Genomic DNA, 26547 nt, shown 5'->3' with positions numbered 1-26547 from the left:
GATGGTTTTTAGGCAAATAGCCAGTCACTAGGCAGCCAAGGACAAGGACTTCCTTTTCCCTCTGTTGAGATCTCTGAATATTAAAGCTCTTCTTCCCCAGAAGAAAGGGGCACATTCCCATCCATCACCAACAAGTTGTATATGCATTTCTTCGTGCTTGGGATGTGATTTCCAACTCATTTGGTGCAGGTTTCCAGGAAAAGCCCAACTCATCTTTTTTTTTTTTTTTTTTAATCCCAAGAAGTTGAGGGGATGTTTTTCTCCCCTTCTCAAGTCTTGGGAAGCGTCAGAGTGGCCGAGCTCCAGATGAGGCAGCTGTTCCCAAATATACTCAGTGGGAAGAGTTTTCATAACAATGGGAACCACATGAAAGCTCTCGGAGTAGCTCCTCCTACTATTGAAAAGTCCTTTCAGTTGAGTGGTTTGCATATTGGGTTGCATAAATGACTAGACACACCAAGGGGTCCATTTTCAGCACTGTGCGCATAGAATTAGACACGCAAGCCTTGCTAACAATAATGAGAGTTGTGTGCAAAACTCCCTGCGCAATATGCTGAAAATATTCTGCTTCGTGAATCTTCCAGCTCATGGCTATTTCCTGGCAGTGCTGAGCTGAGTTCTGGGAATGAAATGAAAGTCTGGGCTCTGTGTGTGTTCACAAAGCTCTCTCCTATAGGTTCTGAAAAAAACGTGCACAGACTCTCTCGTCCCTCCCCCTTTTTTTCCCCCCCTTTGTATGTCTGAAGTATAAATGAACTCCACATCCCACTTAAGCCTTAAGAAGTGAGCTTTGAGGGCGGTGGAGGAAAAACCATTTGCCTTAAAGGAGGAGAACACAGATTTCGTTATTACTGTGTATCAGGTTTCAGTTTACCATGAGTATTTGTGCCAGTCTGCTTAGCATGTGGCTACTCAAGCCCTTGGAGAGGCCTTTCTCTTACCAAGCAGTGTATGGTGGCATTCTGGTAGCCAGCACTACAGCCAGTCACAGGACCAATGAAACGCTAAAAATCTTGTTAGAAGGGGTTATAGCAAAGTTGCATGTATTTATGTATGTATGTGTTCATTTCTTTATTTTTCATTGTGGTAAATCAAAATATTTAGCAATATTTTCCCAGGGGAGCTCTGTTAATGCTGTCTTAGCTTTTATACAAAAAATGACTGTGCTCAAGGGGTGGTGCAGAAGATGGCAGCTTAGGACTAGTATCTCTTCTAGGCTCTGCCAGGAATTCACTCACCTTGAGCAGGCTACCTCATCTGTTTGTTTTTGCTGCTCCTCCTTCACCTGTCTCATATACCCAGGCTGTAAATTTGTCATGGAAAAGTTACTGTGTCTGTTTGAGGGATGGGACAATACAAATATCTCTGAGTAGAAATGATAGTGAGAACTGTGACACAGTGGCTGTCACTCATGTTTTTCATTAAGGAAGTGGTAGTATTTTTAAAAATTAATTAAAATTATTTTTAATCACTTGTTAACCAGAGAATTGGGGATAATAAGTAGTTTCAGCTGAGAGGGAAAATTAATGAAGGAGCCAGATAAAACTGTGATGCCAGCCTGTTTTTTCAAAGACCGTTTTGGCTTTTTTTCTGAGCATTGGAAATCTCAAACAAATCGGTAGCTGCTTTCTTGCTCACAGCATCAATTCAGCAGTCCCTAAATTCACACCCTGTTTTCTGGATTCACTGTCTTACTGCCAGCTGAGGCCACGTGTGCCTTTCTGCTGTGTTCCTGCATTCTTGCTTCTTTTTTCACACACACAAAGTACACACATACATGTGTCCACACATGTACAGGTACACACAGAGTCGCCCCCGGACCAGAACTCCCCCGGGAGTCTCTGAATGCACCCAGCTATGCCTGGGTTTGGGGCAGTGTATTCCCAGCTACCCCTAGCAGCAGTAAAATCCCAGTGTCTGAGTGAGGTTGAATGCAACCAAAACAGTGTGAGCTCCTGCTTTATTCAGAGGCATTTACTATGGGCTGTCTTCTGGTTCATTGCAGCCCTTCACAGCGCTCGGTCAGTCCAAAGGGGCAGTAAGTATCCAGCTGTCTGTACAAAGGAGTGCTCAGTCAGCTGCACTGGGACTCTTGGACACCTCCCTCCAAGGCACCAGCGAGGAGAGGCCAGGGTGCGATTGCTCCCTGAAGCACTCCTGGGCACTTGAATTCAAAGGCAGAAGCAGCCTTGGATTGTGCTCATGGACAGTACTCAGAGGGTCCAGATGAGATTCACTGGTGTGTGCTAAAAGAATCATCCCCTTTCTGGGGCTCTGATGGAGCAACACTCAGCTACACCTGACAGTAAGGCAGTGCTGCTCGGTGAGTTGCTCAGTGAGGTGGCGAAGCAAATAGGGCTTGACAGCCGCATGTCCTTGTGCAGGGAGCTGGGTTTGTGTTCAAAACTGAGCCTGGGTCATAGCAATAACACTTGGTGAGCTTTCTATACTGCCTGCAGAAGCTTTTGATTAGCCACGTTTACGCTGTCATTACAACTGGTTGTAACTGGTCTCACTGGAGGAATGAGAGTAACACGCAGTAACCTTTTACATATTTTTTGCCTCGTGGAGATCTGACCTTAGATTTATCAACTTCTCTCTTTTTGTGACTGAAAGATAACATACCTTTTGAAAGCCAGAGCTGACTGTGGCACAGCTTTCTCCTCTCTTTTTATAGGCTTTTAGTTGCCTGCAGCAAAGAAAGCATTGTGACTTACTCTTCTTTTTCTCTCAGTTCTAGGGAAAATTCGAACTGCAGTGGGCAGTGCCCAGCTTCTCATGGCTCAGAAATTTTACCAGTTCAGAGAACTTTGTGAAGAAAACCTGGTATGTGATTTTTCTGCTGGATACTAATGTGTGCCTTTTACTAACCCTGTGAATAATCCTGCGTAAACTAAACTGATGTTCTGAATAATATGGCAGTTTTTCCAGTAAAGGCCTTGATATTAATTTGGGAGTAACTCAAAATTGTCAGAGTCAGCAAGAGTTTCACAATAGCTTGAGAGCCTTAAAATAAAGGTGAAAAGCTTTGGATGAACTATCACTGAGGCTCTGCAACTGACTTCAGAGGAGCAAGGTTCTGTCCCTTGATCCCTTCATGGGCACACAGATGGGTAAAATAACTTAAGGTCCTTGGGAGTGTATCAGAAATTTCCTGAGTTGGGCTTTCTCAGGTGTTCCTGGGAAACAAGTTCCAGACTAAAATCTGCCTCAGTGGACAAATGCAACAGAAATTGGCTATGTCTTTATAAGACTTCCAGTTCTTAATATAAAAACTGAAAAAGCCTTCTGACTGAGCATCTTTGCAAATAACAGCCAACGACTGGGCAATCTGCGAGTGTCAAGCACTGATAAGCTAGGAATCAAACTGTAATCTCTGGTCTCCTTATGATTCTAAAAATATATACTTTATTGTTTTCAATAATTGCACCTTCCATGGTATAATCGTCCTACCAAAATCCTCTGTAAGTGTGATTGTGAAAAGCAAAAATAGAAATTTTGTAAGGCAACCGACTCTTTTGAGTTTATAGCTTCTGAGGAGGAAGAAAACTAAAGGCAAAGGAAAACTTGAGCCATGTAAAACATCATGCAAGGTGCTGCTATTAATTTATTTATTAACAACAAAATTAATAGCAATTTATCAGTGTAGTTTGACAAGGCCACAGCACCCAGCAAACCTTGCTGGCTGGTGTAGGGACTTCTCAGCATTTATGAAAAACATGCTCGAAGTGAGTGTATGCAACATCTCATTTCAATTAAACAGTTTCAGCTGGGAACCAGCTTATAGAGAGACATCCTGTAGAAAGCCTTCCCTCCTGCAAGCTTTGCCAGTGGAGCAGGGATGGTTTTGTGTACACCCACTGCATGCAAAACATGTTCAGAGCTGGGGTGCGCTGAAGGGACAGAAGGACAGGATTTCTTGGGTCTGGCCCGAGCTGTGCTGAAGATGCTGACTGTCCAGATGTGCTTTTCTGAGCAATGCTCTTGGGCTGATAAGTTTGCACACACAAAGCAATCCTACCCACCTGTGTCCCAGTTTCATTCTTCCCAAAAATCTGCCTGTAAAAATGGGTTTACTGTGCTTCTGCATGTAGGGCTTTTCACCCTGCATAAGTTATTCTTGACAAACAAACAAAAAAAAGAAAAAAAAAATTGGCCTGAGACAATTTCACCTGGTGTATTTTTGTCAACGTTACATCCTCAGAGTGCAGCAGGAAAAGTGTTCACACATTGGTATATTATTATTGGCACATGCAGGAAATGTACATTTGCAGAGGTATTACTCTTTTTTACAAGTGTGAGCATGGTGGGGAATCCTTCCTCCTGAAAGTGAAGAAGAGGCTGGCAATTCATTTCAGTGCAGATAGGATTGCCACCAGTTGTGCCTGGGAACATCCTGTGGCAGATCCTGGGGTCCTTTACCCTTAGGCTGTGGGGGGTACCTGCTGCCTTTGCCGAGTGGATGTTGGCAGGGCACAGCAGCTCAGCGCCGAGCCACATTTCCTCAAAATAAAACCCACCAGTAAGTAATGCTTTGCTTTGCTCCTCTCTCCGGGTCTTCCCCATCACTTGGATCTGCTCAAACTGCTTTGCTAGCGAGATTTGTAGCCATTTGCACAAATGCTTTACATTAAGAAGTACTAAAGCCAACATGTTTTTTTCTTCTGTTGCGCAGAATCCTAATGCACATCCACGGCCGACCTCCCAGGATTTAGCAGGGTTTTGGGATATGCTGCAGTTGTCCATAGAAAATATTAGTATGAAATTTGATGAACTTCATCAGTTAAAGGCCAATAATTGGAAACAGATGGATCCTCATGACAAGAAGGTAGAACACTGTAGATTTTGTATGCTTCATTTAAAACCCTGCACAAATACTGGACAGATTAAATAGGCCTCTGTGTTACAGCGTTGCCGTTAAAAATGTGAAATGAAGCTCATATCAAATTAATTTCATTGTAATAACAATGTTTACATAATAATCATCTGGGATATTATCTGTAATATGTTTCAGGCATATTTTTAAACCAAATCTGTCTTTGTGAATTGGATAATGGGAATGTGGTACTTTGTTAAGCTTTACATTTAATCATATTAGACGATCAATCGTTGGAAGGAACTGCCTTATATATTGATTCTTAAAATTAAATAAATCACATTTACGGTTCATATTATTGCATACAGCAAGAGTTCTAGGTTGTGTTACTGAAAAAACTAGGGAAGCACTGTAACCATCGCTGACTTTGGTAGCCAGATTACAAACAGCAATATCAAAAATATGCCTTCCAAAATGTTACATGAAAAAGTTACTTTTTTTATCCATTTGTTTGTTTTTTACTTATTTTGGGCTTTTTTTAAAAGGGTGAGTTCACAAACACATTCACTTTTCTGGTATTGTTGTTTACCTGAGGTAGCATAAAAATCATCTGGAGCTTTGGTGGGCTTTTTTCTTTTTTTTTTTTTTTTGTTTTTGGTAAATGTAGTCTTCTTCTGTCACCATGAAAAACTGCCACATCTCCAAGCGTGAGTCACATTTCACTTTACATTCTCATTTCGCACCACATCGCCTTTTTTTTTCTACTCACTATCCACCTCAAGACAAACAGCACTTGGGTGAGCCAAAATACACAAATGTTTCAGAAAATCCTTAGAGTACAGACCCATTCCTAGAGGATCCAACGGTCTAATGTCGCGCTCCTATAGGTATGTAATTTGATGGCTGAATTTCTGCTGTGACTGGTCTGATAGCAATGAATACAGCCAGCAGGTAGGGTCACCAGAACGAGGGGGAGCACAACTTACAGGTACAGTGGCTCAGACAGGAGTCCTGGCTACCCCAACTTATGGTCAGCTGGCTGCCAATGGCCAAAGTGGTGCTTTCTTTTGGATAAATAACCATAATAATATCAAACCCCGTTAATCTTGCAGCAGGAAGCTTGTACAGGCAGTGCTGGTAGCACTATTCCTCCTCCTCCTCCAATCAAGACTAAATACTCATTCCTGATTTAGGAGTACCATGTTCACACCATTTGTGCACACCTAGTGTGTTTTGTAGGGGAATGAATGGGAATGTGTTTTCCTAGCCCAATGTACTGAAGGCAAGTCATTTTCTTATCTTCTTTTTTTTTTCCAGTCTCTATCAGAAAAGGAAGTTAAAACTGCCAAACATGCATGCACAGAAATGCTGGTATATGGTCTTTATTAGCTTTTACAGTTAAGTGGGTAGGCTGAGTGTTTGCAATTGCAGCAGTAAGAAATGAGAGCTTTCCTTGAAAAAAAATGTGCCTTTTCTTTGCTTCTGAAAAACATTTCAAAGAGTTTCCAACAAAAAGAAGACTATAACGGTTTAAAGGAAGTTAAGTAGTGCTGAAGAAAGGGACCTACAGTAGGAAGGTAAAGATTTTAAAGAATTACACTGTGTTCCTGTTTCAACAGCATTTGTCTGTGATTTTGGATGAAACAGATCATCTCCTTTCTTAAAAAGGATTAAAAAAAAAAGGAAGAAAAAACTTTCTGTGGAATTGATATTTGTCTTTGGCCTTTGCCACTGGGCCCTTTTTAAGCAGCATAGATTAATCCTTGGACGGAGAGAAGAAGCAAAGTATGAATAAGTGTAACTAAGCACCTTTATATTTTGAGCCATGGAAGCTGTTGTGAGCAGCATGAGAGAAAACGAAAGGGCAGAATGGGACCTTTGTAGTGTGATAAAATCCCTCCGCTCAGAGACCGTGTTCACAGTTGGAAGGGGATGTAACTTAAAAGACAATCTAATTAACTTGACAAAGTCTTTGTGGATGCCTGAAATTCAGTTCTGAATACACTTTTCTGTTGCGGGAAAAATCCCTCTCTGAGGGGTTGTTTTTGTTGGTTTTTGGTTTTGTTTTTTTTCCTTCTTTTTTTTTGTGTGTATATGTGTGTACATGCACCAGGATATATGTAAAAGCCCTCCTTGTTGGTCACATATCTGGAGCTAGCTGCCACCATGATGATTAATGCATGTTCTCTTAATGGTTTTTAAGTTTTTCCTACCAGATTTTCTGTTTCTAGCTGAATGTAGCTTCATGCCTATTTAGCACGAGGCCAGAGTGTATGAGCTTGCACAGCGAGACCCAGAGTGTGGGATTTCTGAGCAGTCACTAAACTGCTAAAAATAGATACATAAATATGTGGTGTTTTTTTTAAAAAAACCTACTTATTCTGATGCACCAGCTGCAGACAGCTAGCTCCCATCCGCAGTTGGGAATGCCAAAGCCGCGGCACCTCCGTGTTGCAGGAGCATCTAGCGCTGTGCACGGATAGAAGAGGGTGGCCCAGGAGCTGGGGCTCTCCAGAGTTCCTCTGCTGAGGGCAGCGTTCCCTCCCAGCTGTGCCAGTGGCGGGAGGTCGGTCTCTTTCCTAGTCCCTGGCACTAAGCAGGTAGCAGTGGGGGCCTCGGCCCCGGCAGCACCGTCCCCGAGGAGAAGTAGCACGGCGGCCGGCCCTCCCCTCCCCTTTGCCCTTGCCCTATGTTTATGAACCTTTGAGCACAAAAGCCAGTTGACTGAAGACAGAAAGGCAGATAAGAGCTAACAAACCTTAGGTAAAATGTGTGTTCTAACTACTGATATATCCTAGTTTTTCCCGCCTTTCCCTGAGAAGCTGTATAATGCCATTAACCTTCTGCTTTGATCAGGAGAGAAGGGTCCCTCCTCCAGTGCCAAAGAAGCCATCGAAAGGTCAGGTGCCACTCATACGAGAACGCTCTCTGGAAAGCTCGCAGCGTCAAGAGGCCCGGAAACGGCTGATGGCTGCCAAGCGCGCTGCATCGGTCCGCCAGAACTCAGCTACCGAGAGCGCCGAAAGCATTGAGATATACATCCCCGAAGCCCAGACCAGGCTATGAAGGGATCCAACTGGGAGGACTCTCTCTGGCAAGACAAGCCTCATGTATAATCTGCCCCTCTAGGCTCCTGCTCAAGGTCACCACAAAGTATTTGTACCTCCTCCTCCTCCTCCTCCTCCTCTCTCTTGCTCTCTCCCCCTCCTCTCCCTCTCCCCTCTCTCTGTACGCAGCTGCCCTGATGCTCCCAGTGAACTCCACTGCCGTGGCGTAGTTGTCGGTCCTCCGAGAGACGTCCTCTAATCACCCTTGCTTTCTGAAGGTTCGCCCATGTCATCACGATGCTTTGTCACATGTACTGATGCTGCCACTTTGCCTCATGTAAACGAGCACGATCCTTTTTTCTTTTCTGTTTGGGACAAATAAACGCAGCACTCAGACTTCCACACACCCGCACACCTGTACAGTAGATGCTCCATTTAACTTACTCATGATCTTTAGTTGACCTAAAGCTAGTCTGTTACCCAGTGTACAGCAATATCAAACTGTAGTGGACTTTGGTATTTTCAGTCATGCAGGGTGATCCTTTCAGACTCTGCCGTCTTCCTCACAAAAGATGAAAGGACCTATGACTCGGATTCCCTTCTTTTTATTACTGTTTTTTTTAAAGCAGATGGCGCACTTTATTCTAAACCTCCAAATCACATCTTCACCTGAATTAAGGAGTCACACAGGGGGAGGGAGCTGGGGTGGGAGCGGGGAGGGGGGGAACGAAAAGAAACCCCACAGCTCTGGCAGGTGAAAAAGTGGAAGTATATCCCACAGGTGAGATGGCGAGGGATATAAAAGATCCTGTGGAAAGATACCCGCACACTCACAGCTGTACAAACTGCCTCATTTTTATTTCATCAATCACTACTTAAACATTTCAATCAGCAGAAGATTGTAAATTCAATCTTCCAGGGAAATAATCTATTTTGAAAGGCAATAAAAGAGTAAAAAGGAAGGAGATAAGAAGCAATGACAGTTGAAGAGATAATATAAAAGAAGGATTTTCTTGTCCAAGTATTAAGAATTTTTAAAATTGTACTGTATTGTCAATTCCTCTTGTATTGTATTGTATGGATTATATTGGTTAAAAAAAAAAAAAAAAGAAAAAAAGAAAAAAAAAAAGCTTGGTTTTGTTGATGTCTTAATCTCGGTGGGACCATCCGATCTCATACGTCCATGCAGCCACACACGGACACCTGTAGGTGAATTACTGTACATGGAGCCTCTGATGCTTTTCCAGGCCAGGCTTGCTTTGCTCTATCCACAGCTGGTTGTATGCTACAGTTCAGACTGCTTATCACCAAACCGTCCATATCTAGGAGTAAATTTCTAATTCAGCCTCCTCTTAATAGTATAAAGTACTCACTTGAACAAGAACAATAGACTATTTTTCACAAGTTATGGGATCAATATGAACTTAATATTTTTCACGACAAGCCTTCCTACCCTGGCTTCTGCCATTGTTTTGCAATCACGAAAAATATGCATCCTAAGTAGCTCATTAATAGTGGGCGGAAATGGCAGATAATAGGGCTGGAGAGGAGCCTGAAAGGTCAGCTCCTGTGTGTCTGTCCCCTCCAGCCACCTCTGGCTGGGGCAGGGGCCTGTCCTCCAGCTCCCCTGATGAGGAACGATGCCGACCACGCTGCTACTGGAATCTCTTGTGCCAACATTAGGAAAGCTATGTCAGGCATGTTGCTGAAAGCGAGTTGTGTGCGAGCGTGTGAGCGTGTGTGAGTGCGCACACGCGTGCCGGACTGGCAGGTGCTGCTGCCAGCAGAATTAGCGTGGGCTGCTTGGGGTGACAGGGCTGCTCTGGGTGACAGGGCTGCTGTGAGCAGAGGAGCGCTGTGCAGTCCTCAGAGCATGTGCATCCTGCAGTGATGTTTTCCAGACTCCTCTGCCGCTCCCTACGTGCTCTTCACGCCGTCTGCCAGGGCAGGGGTACGCGGGAGAGGAAGGCAGGCTGCTTTCTGCTCCCAGTGAGCACAGGGACAGCCCCACCATGGAGGGGCACAGGTGGCAGCCCTTGCTGCACGCCACTGCTGGCTGGCTGTGCCCACGGCTGCTCAGCCTCTATGGACAGTCCAACCAGTGAAAAACCCCACTGCACGTGTGGCGTGATTCTGCAGCTTGCACTTAAAAGGCATTGAAAATCGTCATCGAAAAGTTAAGGTCTTGCTAAAACTACTCATTGAGACCATGCCAGACAGCTTCTTTTCCTATGACATCATAGCCAGGTGCTAATTTAATTTTATTTGAGAAAATAGGAGAGGTAGTAGGTTCTGGCACCAAGTATTTTCATGAGAGCATACTAAAACCACTAGAGAATTTGCTACCTCTCAAAGCCATCAATATCTGAGCTATGTCTTTATAAACAGGGCACAAATATTTACTGCTGTGGTTTACAAGATAAGGGCTAATAATTTAATATATAAAAGACTTTTAACTAGAGTAATCAGAAATCCAGTGTAACTCTAGAGTGCTTGGTGTTACAGGAGCTTCAAAAGGTTTGACCCTCTAAGCGTTTGAATACCAGTGTATTTGCTAGTTTTGAAACACCGCGTTTAACTTTTAGCAGCAACAAAACATCACCGTGTTTGCAGTATGTAATAGTGCCAACTGCCACTTTTGAGCATATATAGTCATAGGAAGTATTAATTATTTGGAACTCATTTGTACTGAAGTATTCGAAGCAGTACCTAGGTGAGAGTCCACATTCACAACCGTGTCGCAGACTTACTTAGTTTTTGTGAACGTTTTACGAAAGATGAGTTAAGACTTTGGTTGACAAGTGGCTACAGAAATTTATATCCAGTAAGTCCCCCCCTAAAAAAAGAAAAAAAGTGAAGACTATCTAGTCTTGTACATTACAAATTGTTGTATTTGTATATCATAGAATATTTTTTGTATCTATTTTAAATGAATTTATTCTTAGCTGAATGCTCGTTAGTTCATTTGGCACTGGAGAGGTTATTATAATGTTTGCCTAGTTTTTTAGCAGAATATTAAAAATACGAGAAAATACAAAATAAAATAATTCTGCCCATAAAATGCCACTAGTTGACCACTTGACTCATTTACCAACACTAATGCTAGTATATTTGCTCCATCATCTGTTTTAGTATAATTTGTAACTATTTGTTTTTAGTCTAAACTGCCCAGTGTATATTAAAAATGCCTATATTCTGTTTCACTTTGGGACTAAACTATTGCTTTTTTTTTCCTTGGGAGAAATTTTAGAAAAGGTTGGTTTTGTTTCCTGCTTCAAAAGTTAAAAAACAAAAAAAAAAGAGGTATTTATTATATTTTTTGCAGATGTTTCCATAAAATTCTCATAATCTTTTTGTAAAGAAAGATGAAGAAATGGATTAAAGATTTTTAATATTTGAAAAGGTAAATAGAAATAATTTATTTGTAATATATTTCAGTTTATTTATTGGTGTTCCCTTAATGCTTTGATGTGCACTATCACTTTAATTTGAAGTGTATCTTTGTGAATTTATTGGGGGTTTTGGTTTTTTTGTTTTGTTTTTTTTTTTAAGGAAAATGGTCAAATGCATATTTTAAGTAGAATGTAAATCACTGGCCTACCTGCATTCCCAAATGTGATTTTAAAAATGTTTTTGATTTGAAACAAAAGACACAAATATGAAAGCCTTTAGACAGAGGAGAGTGTTTTCATGGCTTAATGATTTGGGTTTCCATAGGATTATCTATCTGGTTTGTGTGTGGACAGGAAAATGTAAATAGATGAATGTTTCCCATAATGTAAAAAGAGCAAATTAATAAAATAATTAATGCACTGCTTGTAAGAGCTGTGGGTTTTCAATGCAAATTCGTTCTTCCAAAACTGCCAAGGCATTTCATTTGATGTGGTCAAGGATAAAAGCACGACAAGCAGAATGTTTCTCTTAAGCTCTCATTGCTTAAGACCGGCCCTGCAAAGTCTCATCCGAAGCATCCTGCTGAGCACCGTGGAAGTGCTCATCTGCACAGAGTTGCTCGCAGGCATAAAAGTTGCCATGATCAAGGCCTTGAGCCTTAGCAAAATCTTCAAAGGCGCTTCTGCACAGACCCCAGCCAAACCCCACTGAAGATGCCAGGAGTTACACTGGGGACTTCAAAAGAAGTGGCAAGAAGACCCCAGCCTGTTTGGTTTTCCCCTTGCTGGTTCCCTTTCATTTTCTGCTTATGTCCCATGATGCCTGAATTTTTTGGGGGCAAAAGAGATCCCTGGCAGGCATAGCTAACTTTCCCTTCGCTGGAATCCTGCTTCCAGATGGGGTTTTTCCCGCTATGTAAAATAAAGACAGTCACCAAATCCCACAGGAACATGTCCTGGATGATATTCTGCATGGTTATACCAGTGTTTAAACAGGTTCTGATTCACTTTGTAGCACCTACTAGTTATATTAATAGTGTGCCAGTGCTGCACCGTGTACTGTCTGCCCATGCCTAGACCCTCAGCACAGAAAGACCAGAAAGATTTGTGCTGCAGTTCCATAGGCAGGGAAAATTCTGAAACATGAAGGGATTTTTCTTCACATCCTGCAATTTATGTGCTCATTAGTCACTGATAAATTTGATGCACCAGGGATGGGGGGGAGAAAATGCTTTATTACTTTAAAAACTTTCTGAGGTGTCTGGTACCTTTTTGTAATGAGAACAGCTCAGAGGGAGTAAAATAGCAGGTAGGTTTCACACTGTTCTCCAGCAGAGCAAGGAAGTCCAAGCCATGGCTGAACCCCGCCTTTCATTCAGGTAAACTTTCTCCCTATTTATACTCAATGTTTCCTTCCAGATCAAATCAGAAGCCTTCCCCAGAAGTATATCTTCTTGTCAGTTTGTTTGCCAATGTCTGTTCTCTCCTGCAAGACATTGTTTTTGCATCACGCAATAGGCAAATAATTCACTTCAGCCATCAGTTTGGAGCATGCTCACCTATCAAATCTGATGACTTTGAGCTGACATTTTTGATAGCAATTAATGATAAAAATATTGGCTGCTCTGCTGGTACTGGTATTTGTTGTTGAGGTCATAGCTTTGTACATGATTTGGAGTGCAGAGAGCAAGTGGATTTCTCTATTTCCACTATGCATCGCATAACAGGGTCGGGTCTGGCCCACTAACCATGGTCCCGCACTGAGCAAACCTGGGACCAGCATTCACAACTCAAAGATACCCATCCCCTCTCCCTTTAGTCTGATGTTATGCCAGTAAAACATTGCCTATAAAGCACTGCTGTGCTGTCACAGTAAACTCATTCACAACATCGTCCCTTGCCTGTGCTTTTGCGTGCGGGGAGGTTTTTACAGCCCCTCTTCTGCACGGCTGCTCGGCCACCGTCGTGGCAGGAGAAGGTAACTGCTCTCACTCGAAGGTAACTGCTCTCACTCGATTCATCAGGATGCATTTGGATGCCAGCTGCAAAACATGACGTGACTGGCCCTTCCAGCCAGCAGTCAGGCTTTCCCACGCTTGGATCCCATCGGCGGACAGCACCCTTCTCGGTAGTGCGTGAGATTACAGCCGGTCCTCTATTGCTCCGTGAGTCACATGCCCCGTTCGCAGTGAGACAAAGGGGCAAGCAAAGGAACAGGGCTTCCTGGTAATTGTGTTTTTCATGCTTCTCTTCACTGATCCAGTAACAACATAATAATTGAAATTAGAGACAGAAAAGCTCTGCTGGGGCATTGTGTTAACACTCTGCCAGTTCCAGATTGCGATCTACCGAGCTGTGGCAGGTAAGTCATCACCTCCCCAGCTCTGCTCCACCCAGAGGGAAAAAAACACACACATGAAAGAGGGAAAAAAAAAAAAAAAAGAAAAAAAAAAGTGCTATATTAAAAAACAAGCAGAGCTGTGACATTGCCACCACCTATTATGGGCTACTTCTGGTGCAAAGACCTTCATTGTATTGACTCTTCACTTAACTATCTCCATGAAAGGGTGCCAAATTTCTCTTCATTTCCAGCCAAGCAGCATGGAAACAAATTATGGATTTTGCCACCTCTATTCAAAGAGGTGGAAGTACCGAGGTGTTGCAGAGCCTCTGGAGAAAGCAACCACTGCACAGCCCCTGAGCTACACCAATGCCAACACTGCCATATTTCAAAGCTGTCAAACATTTGGAAGAGGGATGGGCCTTGCCTTGTGTTAAAGAAAAGCAGTAGGACAGAGTGTGATGGATGTTTTATGGGTATCAAATATCTCACCAAGGTAAGATAAGTCACTGTGTAAACAACCATGTGCTGAGGCAAACACCTTAGTTTGGAGATGGTAACTAGGGAGCTGAGATGTTGAATAGCAAAGGGTAACCCATTCTGATGTAACTAGCCTATTTCCCTGGCGGGAATGTCCAGCCTATCACTTATCCCTGGCTTCAAACTAAAGAATTATCGAAGTCATGTGCTTAAAGTACTATATCTTACCTTTTTCTGTTGAACTCATATGGGTGCTCACAGTTGCAATCTGGAATGGCTTTGTGAGTGTGCGTTCAGGACTGTATTCGTCCCTGATGTTTTTTGTAGCACTGAGAAGTTACTGCATTGCACAAGTCAGATTATATTATTTGTTGTCTTACAGCATGTTCTTTTGTCTTTTTAATAAGTGGTTGTAATAATAACTCACTGTGCTCCAGTCCTTTTGTCAGTCTTCTGAAGAAAGCTCCTGTCACCTGAAAAAAAAAACAAACCTGAAACTTCTTCATTTTGTAGACTGTTCTGGTAAATCTTGGCTAAGCTAGGCCTAAGGTGGAAGAAATTGAGATAACTGATGCACTTAAGCATGTGTCATTCTTCGTCTCTCCAGTCAATAATTGACAAGAAAAGGGGAAAAAAAATCCTATGGGCCAGACAGCTCATAGATGATGCACTTAAACTGAGATGGCATTGTGCTATGCTGTGGGACAATCATACCTGTAGCAACAGCTGAAGGGGGAAATCCCTTCCCACCTTGGAGCAACATTTCAGTAAATAGATTTTAAATATGTGACATCCTTTCCCAGTGCATCAGTGCCACCATGACCGCTATTCTACAATTTCCACACACCTCAGAGGTAGCATGGGCAGTATCATGGTGCCAGCTGAGGGCAGGGAGATACAAGCCCCTGGGCAACAGTAGACTTTGCACAGGGCAGGGTATTGCTGTTGGAGCAGTGGCAACACTAGGGGAATGTGGTGTTCATTAAACACAAACCAAAAGTAATCCAGGGCAGATGGCTGCTGCTTCCATGAAGTAAGCTGTCACAGTGGGAAAGAGGAGTTTGAAAGGGTGACTTCTCTTTTCATCTCACTATCTACTGTTTTAATCCAGCATAAGAACAAGGCTTGGAATTCTAGTGAAGTTACACAATTGCATTTGCGGTGCTGGGAGAGAACCAGACTTCATCCCAGACTAATTGCCAGCTATAAAATTTAGTGGAGGCATACATAAAGACAAACCTGTAGCAACTTCAATGGAAACATGTCCATGTGTCAGTCTTCAAGTGAATCCAGAAATGCTTTGCCTAAAACACACAAATTTTAAGTCATGATCCTCTGCAAGAGGATCCTATGATCTTGCTCATTGCTCCAATTCACCACATAGTAAATATTGCTGTTATTTAAAAACATTTAAAAAGCGGTGACTTACATCAAAGAGGCTGTATGACTACACATAAGAGAAAAACATCTTTGACAAACAGATGGTGTGTATCGATCTGAAAGACTCCATAAAGTACTCTTTTGTATTGCTAACCTAATGCTTTAACTGACAAGAGGTCTCCTTTTGTTGACATCTTTCCTGGCAATAGCATCATGACAACTGCAGTCTGTCTGCAAGAATGTACACAGACCTGGGAACCCAGCCATACATTAGCAAACTGCAGTGTACTCCACGTGTTTCTCATCCTTTGCTTAACAACCTTGTGCTTGTAAGAAAAGCTACTTGTGTGCAGTATTGCATTCCTTGTGATGATTCATGTCTACCAGCTTCTGCCAGGCAATGCTGGGAAGTCAGGTAGGAAGCAGCCCACCTCCAGTATTTTCTCTCTCTGAGATAAAAAATTATTTTAGTGGAAGGTAGGAAATAAAACAAAGAAACCAAGCCAAAACAAAGAAAACCTGTTGAAGCACGCAGAGTTTGTCATTTAAGTATAATCCGAGCGGATTTTGTTTGTCAACACTTGCATAAGCGAAAATAACAATTCTGAAATTACTTTTAACTGGAACTGTTTTCATATCAAGTAGCACGTCTGAGCTTAATGCTAACGGTTCAAGACCTTCCCAAGTGTCAAGTGGTGTGATCGCAGGTGCTGCCACAGCATCCCTGCCACATGCATCAGCAGTAGTGCCACTGCCAGGGGCTGTCAGCTGCAGTGCTGGTGCCCAGGAGCCTCCCTTGTGGCACATCCCTCGCTCACATGGACAAGGGCATTGTGCTCTCATGTTTTCTGCTTTACCTCACACTTGACACCAAGACATAAATCCCCACCAGAGCAGATTGAATGGATCTCCTTAAACACCAAAATTACACTCAAACACCAATAATTACGCTTGCTTGGGATGGAGGTTTATCTTTGAACTCACGCAGCTTTCGTTAAACTATCTTTATACCTCAGCTCTCTCACTGCTTTTCAATAGACAACATGAAACTGCTCTCACACCTCAGGAGCCAATGTATTACATTTGCTCTGGACTTTCAGCATTGTAACTGGGAGCAGAAGTTGGATCTGTTTTTTTCTTCCTCTCTTAAAAGGTCAGGGAAACATGAAACCACAAAAGGCTAATTCTTCTCTGTGTCACATTTCTGTGAGCCCACAGGGCAACATAGCAGTAGTATTTTTAATGCTTTTTTTTCCCACCCTGACTTTTCAATCCACAGTCCTTGGCACAACTGGTGACAGCTCACACAGTAACACACTTACTCTCACATCATTCCTTCTAGGTTGCTTTTGATGAATATTGGGAGCACCAGAAAGGGTCCCAGCCACTGCAGCACACGTGTGATGAGCAGGGGGAAGATATCACAAGGCTTGGCCTCATCACAGGTTTTCTGGTTCTGCCCTGCATGGTCACAATCCACAGTATTCGGCACATACATGTGTGGTTATCATTAAACTGTAAATATTGCAAGAAGGTATTCAGCATGATTTAATATTCCTGTTAGTGCCTCCAAAGGCCCAACCAGAGAAGCTGCACTGTGCTGGGCTGAGCACTGTGTAAATATTGATGGTTTCTGTCTTGCAGTGTTTACAATCCAAGAAGGAGCCCTGCGACAGAGCACTCTGCTACAGTTTTGTTGTTTGTCTTCAGAAATGATTTGTCTGATTTAAAGCATCATAAATGGTCATGTCCTTTCTTTTGCCACTACTACTAAAGCAATTACTTTACAAAGAGCTGTGAAGGCAAAGTTCTAGACCTAGATATTTTATCATCCCAATCAAGAATTAGTCTTTTGATATAAACTCAGAATCCAATAACATTTTCTGAAGCTGTAATATGCTACAATAAAATATGATTTCACATTCTCAAACTCTTGCTAGGTAACAATGATTCAGCACAAGCAGAGCAAAGCACTGCTTTGCTCCCCTGAACAGGGACACACTCTCAGGTAAACTCACTCTAAGGCTTCATAATGGAAGAAGTTGCTCCCAAAACCACCACACTGACAAGACACAGATATGTGGCAGTGGTTGTGGAGAAACCCACATCAGGAATCAGGTAAGTTAACATTACACATGTATATAGCAGGAACAGACACTGCAGGAATGGCTTTTGGCCCAAGGCCAACTGCCTTGCTGAGGGTGCTGGTGTTTGGAAAGGAAATGACAAGTTTCTACAGCTGCAAGGGTCAGCACTGACACACAGCTTGCTGTACCCTCCCTCCAGCTGAGGATAAAACCTCTGTAAGGGAGTTGGGAGCTGTGATATGCCTCACAATATGGCTGGGCACCACTGCCATCCATCATGCAAGCATAACTCCTTCAGAGTTCAAAGGCAAAGTTACAAAAGACTTGTTATTCCTCAGGGTATTCTGAAGATTTATACACTGTCACCTACCTGAGCAGTGGGAGATGTTTACCTGTCTCCTGTGTCAGCTGAGCTCAGGGAGCAGTAACATGATTACAAAACTTGAATGCTCAGAAATGCTTTCTGGCTCCTCGTATCTCCTCATCTGATCTCCAGGACACCTCACCACTGTTAAAAAGAAAACACCACCAAAGCACCACCCAGCTCCAAACCATCTGAGGCATGGGCCCAGGAGCAGATCTAGAATTCTCCTTTTCTCCTGCTGTTGCACCTGTTACAATTTCATAAATGATATTTGTTCTTCCCACAAGCCTTACCTCTTTTGGGGTCAGGGGGAGGCTTGGAGCCAGAGGTTTCACCTGAGGCAGGTTACACCTGCAAACAAAAGAGTGGATGTGGAAGGACAGCCACCACCACCACCACCATCATTTCAGTGTTCATCAGAGCCCCTCACCAAGAGCTGGAGGCTGAGATGCGAGCGCTCGGCCTCTCCCTGTTCCCGCACGGGGAAGCTCGTACCTTGTCATCGCTGCCCTGCCACCGCACACCCAACACCTCAGGGCCGCCACCAGCGCTTCCGTCCGCACTGTGCAAACACCGCTGCGCCCTTTCTCCGCTCGGGTAATAACAGGGCCACCCTCATTCCCGCTCCCGGCAGACACGGTGTGGGCACCCAGCGGCAACTACAGACGGTGGCCCAAGGTCTGGTTAATGTGTCAGCGCTTTGAACCCACCACAGGTTGCACTTTGAGCCGTTATTGGCGGTCCTGGTGTTTAAAGGGTTTTTTTTCCCCAAACTGGTTGGGTGCCTGCTCCTTTTTTAAGAGGAGTCTGACACCAGAAACCTCATGTCCATGTCAAAGTAGCTGATCCCCACCCTCACCGGTGAAAAAACAATAAGCGTTCTGTCATCAGCGTGAGCCTGATTTCCTCAGACTTTAGGGGTTTTTGCACGTGAGAAGAGGCTGCGGCATCGCAGAGTGCCCTGTTAACAGCCAGCAGGGCAAAGTTCTTGTTTCCTTTGTAGTGAAAAAGTTCAGGGCCGGATTTTGATTATCACAAGGAGTAGTAAAGTACACAGAGCAGAGATCGCGCATTGGGCAAGAATTATCACCGAGGTGAAAAAACCAAACAGAAACAGCAAAACAAGCTCCTGCCCAGCTGATGCAGCACTGCCCCACATTGGGGTGTGTGCAGCCCCTGTACCTGTGCGGCCTACGCAGCTTATGGAAAAGGCTGGGCTACGTTCTGGGCACAGCACAGCCGTCCCCAGCACAGCACAACACCACGGCACGGCTGCCAGGGGAGCCCTACCAGGGCAGCTGGGCAAAGGTGGCTTCATCCTGCCCTTTTGATATCTTTCTTCAACATGCAAATTAAAGTAAATTGGGTGAAGTACCAAAGTCCAGTGTCATGCCACTTAGCTTACGTACCCAAAGGAAAAATAAAAGAAAAAAATAAAAAATAGTAGAGAAGGTATCAAAGGACCTGTATTTTATTTTTTATTTTATCAGGATCTGTTACCCTGAGCCATGGTTAGGATGTCAAGCACTCTTGTTTTGAATGTTGTGTTGATGATTGATGTGCTCCCACACTACATCCAACCTGCATTTTTACAAGGGTTTGACTATTCCTCTGCAAGCCTGGGAAAGAGGAAAATTCACATTTTACACAAAATTAAAGTCCTGCCTGACAGCTCCCCATCTGCTGGCCATGTCCAAGTTGCGTTGCTGCTCTGGTGCAGGCTTAGCTCCCCTCAGAGTTCCCAAAGAAATTGTTTTGTGCGTCTTACCATCAGGTTGACCCACCCCATGCAAACATCCCCAACTGGCAAAAGCTGTGGGGATTTAGAGGCGAAACATGAACACTGCACTCACAGTGGTGGCTTGGAGAAAAATGCAGACCAAGGGCCGAGCTTGCAGACTCTGCCTGTAAATGCCACCGGCACACGCAGGGGGAGAGCTGCAAAAAGCCCGCCACTCCAGACTTGCACAACTGGACGGTGAGCAGAGAGGGGTAGGAGCCGTGGGAACTGGCAGCGGGGCCACACAGGAGAGCACAGGGACTGCCAAACTATTCAGCTGCAATCCAGAGACTGACAGTGGCAGCATGAGCCATCTTCCCCCCTCCCTGCAAAACATTCCCTCTCCTAGAGATTTGCATAACCCTGTGTACATTTCCTGCAGTCCTTGGGCAACGAATAGAGTTGTGGTTCAGCAATTCACAGGATCAAAGGCAGATTATGATCCTATCGCTGGAACAGTTAAGTTTTGACATGTGGGCTTTTTAGATATAATTTCTCAAAGATCAAACCCCAGTGTATTCCAGGGAAGTAAGTTTAGGCAAACCACAGAGCTGGGAAGCAGGCAGGATCACTTTTTTTTTTCTTATGTATAATCAAAAGGTTTTATTAGGGTTTTCTAAAAACCCATGGCTCTAATTCTGTACCCAGCCAGTGCTGACTGGCCACAGTTTGAGATCCCCAAGGTGGATCTCCTGGGCTGCCTTACAGCAGGGGATTTCCTAGGGCAGGAAGCCCGTCCTGCAGGGAGGGAGGCTCAGCCAGCTCTTCCTTCAGTGGCAGACAGGGCTGAGGGTTTTACAAGTGCCTTGCGTGCAGTTTCCCTGCTCTCTGTCCAGGCCCCTGGCAGCTGGGGAGGAAGCAGCATGTAATGAGCCCCAGGTGGAGGCAGCAGCTTAAGCTCCGCGATGGCAGCTCCCCTGCCCTGGAACAAGGGAGCCACTGGCACCGGGAAGGCAGCCGGGGAACACCACTTCAGCCCAGGCTGGTTAGCAAATGCAGATGAGGGCTGGGGTAAGGCAAGGACTAAAGGCAAATCTTCAAGGAAGTAGAGGATCTGAAGTCAAACTCCCTCTGAGTTCAACAAGCCTCAGAGAGCGCCTGGGTCATGCCACCAATGAGTCACTTCTGCCAGATGGGGAGAGTCTGGCCAACACAGGCATCAGCTGGTCCGTGCAGCCCTCCTTGCTCTTCTGACCCCGTGGAAGGAAACCCGAGCTTCTGCATCACTGCATTTCAAAAGGAAAGGAAATTAAATTTTTCACAGAGGAAATACCTGTTGCTTATCAGTGTAAGCATGAGAGAAATTGACGCAGCCCCCCACACCTCCTTTCATGCCTCCTGCTCGCTTAAACTCACACTGCCACATCAGAGCAAAGCTGATCATCACTCTTGATGAGCAAGAGTGGTGCTGGCTGTTGGCACAATACCCAGCTGGGATATCACATGCTGCCCTCCCCAAGGCCAGCAGCACCCCATGATCACATGCAGGTGAAGGAGGAAGGTGTTGCAGGACTCTCCCAGGGAGAGACCTGTATGTCTGCATTCCCACCACCTCCTCTGAGGGTCCAAAGAGATGGTGAGGGATGTCACTCTCCCTTCAGAGGGTGACTGGGACATTCCTCTCTGCCCCAGGTATCATGGACACAGTAGCAGGGGTGAAGGAAGGTTTGGTAGGGGAAGGGAGACGGAGGGACTGACTGTTTTACAGCAGACACTATGTACTTTGCAGATGCAAATCTATAACACTAAACCGAGATATTTACAGGAGGTTTTTTTCCACGTATCACCAGCTAAGGAAGAAAAGACTTTTGAGGAGGCCTTTGGAGAAAGCTGGCAGCACATCACTGGAAATACCTTGGCTGAATGCAAGCCAGCTGAATTTAACATGAAGAATGAGTTACAGAAGCAACTGCCTAAGCAACATTTAATACAATAACCTTAACTAACCTTTTTGTTCAGGTTGGCAGAGGAATGTTTGCTTCACACCTCACCAGGAGAAGGTTCATGGCAACAGAACCAGGACTCTGAAAGCACGCTGAAACCAGCAATGCCACTGACTCAAAACTAAAAAACTCCATTTTTGAAAATGCCAAATGGATTTTATTATTAATTACTTCTTTCTTTGCCTTACCCCTGTCACAACACAGAAAGCAGAAGTTAGAAAAAAGCTGAGCTATCTACACAGGGAAGATGTGCTTTCTGTCAGGAACAGAAGTTGATCTGTTTGCATCAGAGCAAGATTTGCTGTTGTGGTTAGTGTAGTGGAGTAGCAGAGATCAGATGCCTTTCAAAACAGTACAAAACTAGTCAAAATATCTCTAACCTAGTTAAATGGACTATGCATGATACTGTGTAAGCACTCTCAAGTCAAACAGAGAAATGATAGAGGGAAGAGTTCAAACAAGGAATGAGACTAGAAGTACAAAAGAAAATAAAACATTGGACACAAGGTCAAGCAATCAGAACATTGCAGGCTAGAAAAGGAAGTGAAATTACAGGCTCTGGCAAAACAGCTGAATGCTTACTCAGGAAAATTACAAAACTGTTGAGATCCTTAGCATCAGTTATGTGTTTTCTATCCAGAACAACTCCCAAGACAAGATATACGAATTCATAAAAGCAAGCTCAGGGGCATCACATTCTTCTCAAGAATGTGATTTTATTTCTTTCTATAAGTACCAGGAAAAATACACATGTATGTATTACTTACTAGAATATATACATATATAGGGTATAGATATATATACACACACACAAAATTGCATCTCAGTAAAATCTATAAGCTGATGGCAAATTATGATCAAGACTAGCTTCTCCATCAACAGCTTCTACAGGAGAGGCTTCTAAAGGCCAAAAGCCCTCAGCTAAGCACTAAAATTTATTTGCCAATAAACAAAAAAACAGTTTTGCTCCTGCAGAAGAGCTAGAACACCAGAAGAAAAGTTGAGGTAGGGAGGAAAACTTGTTTTATGCTGAAACTAGATAGGACATATAAGTTAAAGAAACCAAATGGTTTATCCCTTATGGAAGCCACTCAGGCCCTAACTGGTTTTGGGGAGGAAGCAGAAGCAGGTATGGTGTGACACATGATTTCCCACAGAGCTATCAGGCTGTAGGGACTTCAGAGGCAGAACCAAACATTCTCTGTACACTTACAGAATACCATACTAGTAAAACTACAGGCCTCACAACTGGTAATTATTTCTGTACTACTACATAGAAACATGAATAGTCTCAAAAAGAAGGTGAGTCCTACCACCTTGTGAAATGTCACTGATGGAGGAGCTCTAGGGTATTATTGCCCCACCAGTGTGGTAATACTGCAGAGATGGAAAGACACAGAGAAGCCAGGTAGACGTAGATACATGTCCTGCAAAACCCCCAGCTCTGGGACTGACCCGCTGTCACCATAGTCAGGTCAATCCTCTTCATGGTCAGCTAAATGATGTGATGAAAGGCTCATAACAAAAACCACGTGCAGGCTTTAATATGTCCAGACAAGGGTTCTTCACTCTGAGAGGGTCATGTTGTTACACACCTAAGAGATAGGGCTTGGTGCCCAGGGCAGGCACTGCCTAGGCTGCAATTAGAGAAAGCAGCCACAGCCCTGGTCTGTGGTCCCAGGGAAGCTGTCCAAGAATAAACAGGGTTAGATGGTTGTCAGCTGCACTCATTCAACTCACAGCCTGCCACCTGTGCCCCCCCTCCTCCCCCCAGTTAAGTCACTAATTCAAAGCACTCTTACCTCTGTGCATTTTTACAGGTTTATTACACATTGTGTAAGCAGCTGAAAGATCAACACTTTGTTTGTCAGTAAAAACACATGGAATTTGGCAGAAACCCTGCTATCCAGTGGAACACAGATTAGCTGGGAGGCAGATGCGACTTATTCATGGCTGCATCAGCTTCAGGGACTGTGATTCATGTTGCACAGTGAAGCAGTTCTGCAGAGCTACAAAGGGCTGTGAAGTCAACCTGTTGGTGAAAGCTACCCTGCTCTGCAAACCTGTGTAGCAGGACTTGAGATTCCTGCCAGCTGTAGTCCCAGACCTGACACCTCAGCTTCAGAAAGAAAAAGGAGTTTAAAGGCAAATAAAGCCAGTTTCAAAGGGAAAGGTGTGCAAAATGGCTCTGAGCTGTCAGCAGGAGTGCATGCAAAATACAGATGGAGAAAGCTGCCTGAGTTTTTACTTTGTAGCATAGCTAGCACCGTTTACACGGTTTTCTTTCTGTGTGTGCAGAACTGCAGGCACTCATTGTCGTGACAGGGACCAGAATAGACACTGAACCGCATACAGCACACATGGGTACAATTATCATGTCTGGAACAGCAACAGCTCTAAGTGACATTTTGCTAGAGTGAGTGGCTAATCTAATCTCTTCTCCTTCAGTCTGAACACTGGAACTCATGGGAGAAGAGCCTGCTGAACCAGCGAAACAGGATAGAGATGTAACAACTCTGGCAGTTGGTGAACGGGAGACTTAAAACAAGTAATGTCCTGAAAAGTGAACATGAGCTGCATTTGTGCCAGTAATCCTACTGGAAAAAAGCCAGGCAGGAAGTTGACAATTGCAAGATGCCAAGTAGGGAAAGAAAGGGAAAAAAAAGAAAAAAAAAAAAAAAAAGAAAAAAAAACCCTAAATGTTTTTAATAGAATATAAAATACTCCAAGGGTTACCAAAAAAGCCCTGCATGAGTGCTTGAAGAAAAATGGTAAATGAAAAGAGACTTTGACAGGCAGGACACAGTTAACTGCAAGTGGCCTAAATACCGTAGGTGTAGAAGTGACACTGACCAGGGTCACGGCGCACCTGGACTCCCAGCTGCACTGCACCTTCTGTGGGCTGGGCTTCCGCTGCAGCCTTACCTCATCTCCACGGGGAAAACTCATTCCCCACCACACGCTCTCTCTCCTTGCTTGCTGCTTACTTTCTCCCGCTTCCCCTTCTCCAGCGAAGTTACCGCAGGCCCCCCGCTCTGCCTGGGCAGCGGGATCCTGCTGCTGGCATCGCCCGGGAGGGTGAAACCATGCAAGTTCGCCCGGCTTCCAGCTCTGCTCGCCCCGTTCCCTCCCCCATAACACGAGGCCAGCTGTTGCAGCTCCAACGGCTTTACAGCCGCGCACGCTGACCTCATGGCACAAGCTGGGAGACATGTGGGACACCACAGGCCCCCCCAGCAGCCGGCAGCGAGACACCGCCCCCTCCCTGCACGCGGCCTGCGACGCCGGCCTGGAGATCCCCTCCCTATTGTAATTATTTTTGCTTTGCGCAGAGATTTATCACATGCAGCTGCCACAACTTGTTTACAAGACACAAAAGCCATGAAAACAAGGTTGATGAAGTCTGCGTGTGAGCTGTTTTCCCTGGCATGAATTTGTCATACCTCTTAGCTCGCTGACGCCCTGGCTGGCCACACAGTCTCCAGCAACACACAGCAATGCCTTCCCTTCAGCTTCAGAGTAGCCAAAATGTGTATTTTCAGAGGTTGGGTTTTGACAGAACTGCTTTGCACTGAGGTGTATCATTGCTGCAAGAACAGCAAAACCACCCATGTTGTCTCTGCTTATTTTTTTTTTTTCTTTTCCATGGTAAAACAAGTTTCACAAACAAATCTTTATGTTTGCTCTACCAGGGGTCATGAAGCAGCACATGAAGCCTTTGGTTTATTACCAGGACTCCTGCTTAGCTCAGGACCCTAGCTCCACCCAATGCCCTACATCTACCTACCTCTGATAACTTTAGATAAAAGTTACTTCAGGTTTATGCTCAGAAGGAACAGCTTTAGGTAAACTTCAATAGCCAGCACCAAAACTATCAGTGCTAGATTACAGGAAAGCAGAAACTCCCTTTTGATACATTTTAGTGGGTAGTCAAAATGAGTCATTTTCTTCTTCAAGTTAAATCACACCTCAGGGTAGGGAAAAGCTTTTACATGGTGTGGTGTCAGGCGCTACTCAGCCACAGCCATCTCACTTACAAGTACAGCCCAACTTCTAGGTGTAACCTTAACACAAATAATAATTTAAGAAGTATATAATTGGCCTCAAGCAAAATTGGTCACCAGTGAAGTTCCCAGGTTAGGTCAGTCAGCAAAATGGAAATGCAGTGCTCATCACATGAGCAGGACTTTGGTGGTCATTTACACTAAAACCACTTTGCGTGGCATAATAGTAAATGAAAAGAGAGACCACAGGCTTTTACTTTCAATGAAAACTGTTAACCTGAATGGCAACAGCTTTCTTCCTCATTCTATTCTCATTTTCAGTACTGCAGCTGTTATAGTGAAATTATAGAACTGGTCAGCTCAACCAGCAAAGTTTTTTTCTTCTAAGCATGCTGACATTCTTTATTTTAAAGGATAAAGTAATGAAGAGTAAATATCTCTGAAAATGCCCTTTAATGATCTCAGTGCCCCACTTTTTCTTTAGCCCACAGCACAGCAAACTGCTTTGAAAAAAGGAAACAAAAGAGGAAAATGTCGAGCAATTCAAATCAAACAATGCAAACATATTTGTGAGGCTGTTTTTCTTTCACTAGTGCTTGAAGCATGGGTGTAAGGAGTGTTGCAATACAGTTCCTTCCTGCAAGAACAGGAAAGGACAAGGCATCTTCCAAACATTTATCAAAGATGACAGTCCACTTTGGTGTAGCACCCCTTAAGATAAATCACCTATTCCACAAAACCATGTCTATTAACCAACTTTTCCCTCAACATGAACCTCATAGTTACACAAAAGAGCACTTCCATTTTACAGTTAGTCATTAAAAAAAAAACCCAAACAAACAATACATACATAGCTATCCCAGGAAAAATAGCTCAGAAGTATCAAATACAGTGTGTATTTGACTACACAAGG

The 26547-nt window shown here is 44.0% G+C and overlaps 1 protein-coding gene and 3 long non-coding RNA genes across 27 annotated transcripts in view; 2 read left to right on the top strand and 2 right to left on the bottom strand.

Moving 5' to 3' along the window:
* DLGAP1 (DLG associated protein 1) overlaps positions 1–8812 on the top strand; it is a 401340-nt gene extending 392528 nt beyond the window's left edge. For all 23 annotated transcript variants that reach the window (XM_086891436.1, XM_086891366.1, XM_086891464.1 and 20 more), the window contains 3 exons: positions 2735–2826; positions 4676–4828; positions 7673–8812. In XM_086891436.1, coding sequence (XP_086747562.1) covers positions 2735–2826; positions 4676–4828; positions 7673–7882 — 455 coding nt within the window. In that variant the 3' untranslated portion in view covers positions 7883–8812. The remainder of the gene's footprint in view (positions 1–2734; positions 2827–4675; positions 4829–7672) is intronic.
* Positions 8813–12470: 3658 nt separating this feature from the next.
* Positions 12471–18479, bottom strand: LOC111923988 (uncharacterized). Of its 2 annotated transcripts, XR_015287590.1 has the most exons (7): positions 18403–18479; positions 18201–18258; positions 15316–15380; positions 14504–14549; positions 14305–14416; positions 13157–13639; positions 12471–12741 (listed from the first exon to the last, which is right to left on the bottom strand). It is a non-coding gene; the product is annotated as an uncharacterized LOC111923988 (long non-coding RNA). The 2 variants fall into 2 exon arrangements; XR_015287593.1 differs by lacking the exon at positions 13157–13639.
* An 876-nt stretch (positions 18480–19355) lies between these two features.
* Positions 19356–24881, bottom strand: LOC147655492 (uncharacterized). Its single transcript, XR_015287595.1, has 3 exons — positions 23086–24881; positions 21635–21820; positions 19356–20913 (listed from the first exon to the last, which is right to left on the bottom strand). It is a non-coding gene; the product is annotated as an uncharacterized LOC147655492 (long non-coding RNA).
* On the top strand, positions 21136–23982 carry LOC147655493 (uncharacterized). The gene is made up of 2 exons (XR_015287604.1): positions 21136–21319; positions 21478–23982. It is a non-coding gene; the product is annotated as an uncharacterized LOC147655493 (long non-coding RNA).
* Positions 24882–26547: the final 1666 nt, after the last annotated feature.

This window comes from Cyanistes caeruleus, chromosome 1, assembly GCF_971803275.1.
Source record: "Cyanistes caeruleus chromosome 1, bCyaCae1.hap1.1, whole genome shotgun sequence".
NCBI lineage: Eukaryota > Metazoa > Chordata > Aves > Passeriformes > Paridae > Cyanistes > Cyanistes caeruleus.
The sequence above is the reverse complement of the archived record's forward strand: the minus strand, read 5'-3'. Positions and strand labels throughout refer to the sequence as shown.